The 4969-nt window shown below is 31.7% G+C and overlaps 1 protein-coding gene across 1 annotated transcript; it reads right to left on the reverse strand.

The window, feature by feature from the left end:
- Positions 1 to 487: 487 nt before the first annotated feature.
- On the reverse strand, positions 488 to 2240 carry LOC129916896 (protein tailless). The gene is made up of 2 exons (XM_055997099.1): positions 2069 to 2240; positions 488 to 1964 (listed from the first exon to the last, which is right to left on the reverse strand). The coding sequence occupies exons 1-2, from the start codon at positions 2142 to 2144 to the stop codon at positions 784 to 786; spliced, it is 1257 nt and encodes a 418-aa protein (XP_055853074.1). The 5' UTR covers positions 2145 to 2240; the 3' UTR covers positions 488 to 783.
- Positions 2241 to 4969: the final 2729 nt, after the last annotated feature.

Here is a 4969-nt window from a genome sequence, read left to right on the forward strand (position 1 = left end):
ATGAAAATTGAACAATTAAAAATATTATACTTGTTTTTCGAATTAAAAAAAACTGAGTAAAACAATAAAAACTCAAAAAACTCCATAAATTAACCTCTATGGTGTTTTGATTTTTTTCAAGTGACTTGTGAACCCTCTAAAACTTCTTTGATCGATCTGAAACTTTTTTGGCGTTATTTAAGTTCCAAATGGCACTCATCCTGGCTATGTAGAACAAAAAATAAGACAACTTTTTTTTTCACTCCACCCTACTGAAGGTATTTTGAAATTTCGATAATTTGAAACCCCTTCTTTTACAGAATTTCCAAATACCTACATACATACCTAACTTTAATAAATTAAAAAAGGAATTCACAATCACACTCGAAACCAGAACAAAACATTACCTTTGGAGTACTTTTTTTTAAATTCTCTTGAATTTCAGAAACCATATGGCGTGCTTCACTTGGAAATCAATTTAAAAAGATGTTTTAGTAATTTTATAAACTTTTTTATTTTTATACATTTCTTATTTAATTAAATTAAACCTTTTTTTCTATAAACTATTCTTGTTAAAAGCTTTAACACTCTTTGCAACTTTTACTATTAGTAATTTCGTGTCACCTAGTCGTACATTTTTTCACGAAATTCACAATATTTTGTACCTTTTTGTAACTTAGGTTACACTACGTTAATATTATTTTGTTGAACATAATTTTGTGATTATTTTATCACAGATTTTCTACCAAATTTAATAAGGCATTCTTTTAAGATTAGTACACATCAAGATTGCAGCATCATCTTTCACGAATTTCGGCTTCCAATTTTATTCATATCAGAAATTAATCGTATTATTGGTATGTGACCGATAGTTTGTCGGAAAAATACTTCCTCTATTGTAAAAGTAGATACATTTTTCATTTCTGTTACAGTTCGCATAATACTGCCTAACTTTGTTAAATGTGTACCATGAGCACTTTTGATATATTTGGGAAAAGCGCAATTAGCTTCTTCATAAAGTTGTAATATTCTAACCGTTTCAATTAAATTATGAGAATCTGATGATGAGCTTGAACTTATTGAACTTTGGTGATCTTGATGATTAATAACATTCGCTGGTTTTTTAAAGAGCATAATTTCTCGCAAACATTCATATTCATCGTTGTCGAGTTTTAATAAATGAAATTGATGAATTACATCCCGGAACACTTGCATTTCACTTGACACAATTCGCACTATATCCTTATTTGGATTCTCCGATTCATATGTATGAAGAATTTGCTCTACATTCATTGCTATTGAACATTGGGCCATTCCAATTATAAAAAGGTCTTTCCACGAGTCTTCAAGCAGTTCCAGTTGATCTGACATGGGGAGCTGTTTGAATGTTGCCTTTTTTTGTATCCAGTTAAAATTTTTAAATAAAATTTCGGCAGCAGTTTCCTTGATGTGATCTGCTTGTGATAGTGATGATGATGTTGGTTGAAACGGCTTATTATGAATTGAATTCATGTAGCTAAGATTAAAGCTGGGCGGATGATGTACTCCTCGGGGCAGTGTAAGGTCTAAACCATTTGGTGGAAAACACATTGAAGTGGGAATTTGAAACTCCGCTAATCCTCCTAATGCTGAATTTATAATTAAGCCCTGGGAATAGTGAAGAGGCATATCGGCTACCATAGTTTCTTTGTAGATCTCCAAATGTCGTCTTAATGTTGAGTTCCTTGGGCCACGTTCGTGCTGTACCGCATGCTTGTTCATACCAGCATCAAAGCATTTCTTCAAACGGCAAGCTCGACATTGATTGCGATGTGCCTTGTCAACAACACACAGCGTTTTTTTCTGGGATTTGCAAACGTATTGACGGTTCCGTCGGATAGAGCGTTTAAAAAATCCTGCACATCCATCGCATGCATAAATTCCATAATGTTTTCCAGAACTATTATCCAAGCATACCTTGCATGGTAAATGGTATAGAATGCGACCTAAAAAAATTATAAAAAATAAAATATTTTAGTAATGAAGGAATAAGTATAAGTTACTAAAATTAGGTAGGTATTTAAAATGGTCTTATTTATTTAGATCTTACTTGATGTCACAGTTCCTAAACGAAATGTATTGTTTTTTTGTTCAATAACCTCGTTTGATTTCATGAACGGATCCATAATGTCTTTGGGAACTAAGAAGTTTTAACTTTTAACTTTTTTTGTATATTTTCCTGACTTTTAGTGATGAGATCAATTCACTTCAACAGTTTGAATAATTATGGCTATGGAATGCGACCCTTAAATATTTTTAAGATAAAAAGACATCCCTTAGAGAACTTGATTAATTCATAACACTACCAACTAACCCTAAAAAACATGCTCAGATTGATTGTTCATTCTCATTGGCTGGAAAAAGTAACATGGGAGGGGTTAAAAGTTTCACCTACATACACAGATAAAACTACAAAATACAGGTAGATCCTGTGACCACATACTTGAATGAGATGATATATTGCTTCCCTTCATTAATTTCAACAACACAAAAAAAGATCATTGAATGAAATAAAATATAGGGATTGAATTTTGAAACTACACAAATTAGAGAACATACCTGTGTTGTTCTCAAGGGGTTGCTATTGTACTTTATTGTATTGCGAAAATAACACAGAACCGATTTATTGCTCATTTATTTCTCTATATTCCAGAAGTCAGAACAGGTACTTTAAACTTCTCACTGTCATTCATAAAAATGATTGTTCTAGGTATTTTAACTACGAACTGATGATTCAATTATCATTATGGTTTGATCTTAGAGATTTTATGGTTAGAACAACTAGGTACATAAGCAGCATCCGGTATAGGTATCCATAAAAATAATATCATTACAGATTTTAGTTCAAGTTGGGGTTTTTCCGATATTCATAATTAAGAATTTTAAAATACTAGAAATATCTTTTTATTGTTTTATAGCTAGAAGCGCACTTGCATTTAAGAAATATATGTATAGTTTAGAAAAAAACATTGAATCAATTTTACTACCTCTAAATAGGTAGGCTACACTTTCAATTCATGAAAATTGAAAAACTAGGAATATCAATAGAACTTTTTCCCGTTTTTCCCGGAACGAAATACATGAAAGTTGATTATTCAAATCTGAAAGATGGGTATTAGAAAAGCTTAAGACCTGGGACCGAATTACAGCAATCGATTCCGATCATACATGAAAGGGGTGTCTATTTTTTTCTACTGATTAAATTCCTCTTGTAATACCTCGTGGAGCAGTGTTTTAAGCGTTGGACTATAACGCCAGAAGTCTGCATTTGAATCCTGACTTTCACCACAAGAATTATCATTAGGTATGTTTTTAATTACTAACGGGATAAAGTGAAAAAAAAACGCAGTTTACATGTTAAATGGAACAACACCTTAGCCCCTCGGGTTGAGTTGCTAAGCCCAGATATTTCTCTGAGCTTATCTTGTTGAACAGTTTTAAATCTGTGCTTCCAAACTTATTTGTTTAGAATTCGTTTACAAACTTGAAAAATGACGTTTGGAATGACAAAATGTATTTAACTAGTTTTGCTAGCATATCAAGATTTCCGGTTAAGCTCTGATGCGTTTTTTTCTTGTCCAGTGAAGCCCGGTCGCAATAAAAAACACAACTATAGTCATGAAAAAATATATCTCTGCTTAGTCGTTCTGCGGTTAATTTTAGGAACATGTCATTCTTGCTAATTAATTACACGCGCTCAAACAAAGGTTGGGAGCTGTTAGTCATTAGGCCTTACTCTTTTATGAGGTGTTGTGCCAAAAATTTATTTATTTTACCCCCTGGCGAGGTGCGCTCTAAACAACTCAAATTGGTTCTTATCTCCAAAACTAATTTGACCGAAAAATGAATTGGATAAATGTTTAATGTTGTACGTAATTGGTACGTAATATCAGTACTAATTGAAAAATTGAAACTTAAAATGCAAAACGTGTTATTGACACTGCTTTTTTCATTGGAAAGTTCGAGCATCCAAAGTTCTATCTCTAGAATTAAATGATGTGTTTTAAGATGTGATCAGGATAGTTTAAGGACAAAAGCCATTTTTCAATTTACAGATACAATCTTTTGAACAGTTCAAAGGAGTTCAAAAGGATAAAAATATAAATATGTAGATATTTGGAGCAGTTTCTTAAAAAAAAGAATTTTACGTATTTTTGGGTAGGCAAAGTATAAAGTAAAAGTGCATATAACACCAGCACTAAAAATTTCATTAATATCTTTGGATTTATTTTTAAAAAATTGTCTTAGCATTTGGCAAGTCAATACGTTTTTCAAATTTTGTTTGGTCACGCTGGAAAAAATGTTCTTCGTGACACAGAAATTAAATGCTTGCAAGAACAGAATATGCTGTTTACACTCTGGTAATATTATGTCGTTATATGCATTTTTTCTTGCTCTATTTTAGGGCAATTATTGGTTTCCTCTCGAGAATCAAAACTATTAATATTAATAGGCTAGTCGACTTTGCTACGGGGCAAATGCGATCTTAGGTTTTGCGTACAATATGCCAACTACCTTTACGAAGAAGTTGTTGAAATCCAATATAATTCCGAATCATGATTTGGTAACACATTTTCTGCAGCTAAGAAAATTATTGATAAGATAGATTTTCAATTGGTATAATAAAATGAATTATCGCAAAAAAGAGGAAACGCGATAATTATGAAGATAGTCCGGAGGAATATTTTCGTCGATCTGTCTTATTTACTTTTTTGGACCATTTATTGATACAGTTAAAAAATCGATTCCTCTACCATCACATCGTAAATTGATTTTTAAAATTCAAAATATTTTGTGTGAAGAATGTTGCAATCTTGAAGAAAAAACATAAAATTTACTGTTGAGGTATTTCCTCACGAATGGGAAGATATTATAAAAGGACATTTAGATGATTTTCTAGTCAAAATGAGAAATGTTATTCTTTTACTAAACATGGAAGCAACATTGCGAG

The sequence above is a fragment of the Episyrphus balteatus genome, chromosome 3, assembly GCF_945859705.1.
Source record: "Episyrphus balteatus chromosome 3, idEpiBalt1.1, whole genome shotgun sequence".
Lineage (NCBI taxonomy): Eukaryota > Metazoa > Arthropoda > Insecta > Diptera > Syrphidae > Episyrphus > Episyrphus balteatus.

Coding starts and splice junctions, on each gene's coding strand:
- LOC129916896 (XM_055997099.1), bottom strand. CDS start 2,144: ATGGATCCGTTCATGAAATCAAACGAGGTTATTGAACAAAAAAACAAT. Junction 1,965..2,068: donor TTTAGGAACTGTGACATCAA/GTAAGATCTAAA, acceptor TAATTTTTTTAG/GTCGCATTCTATACCATTTA.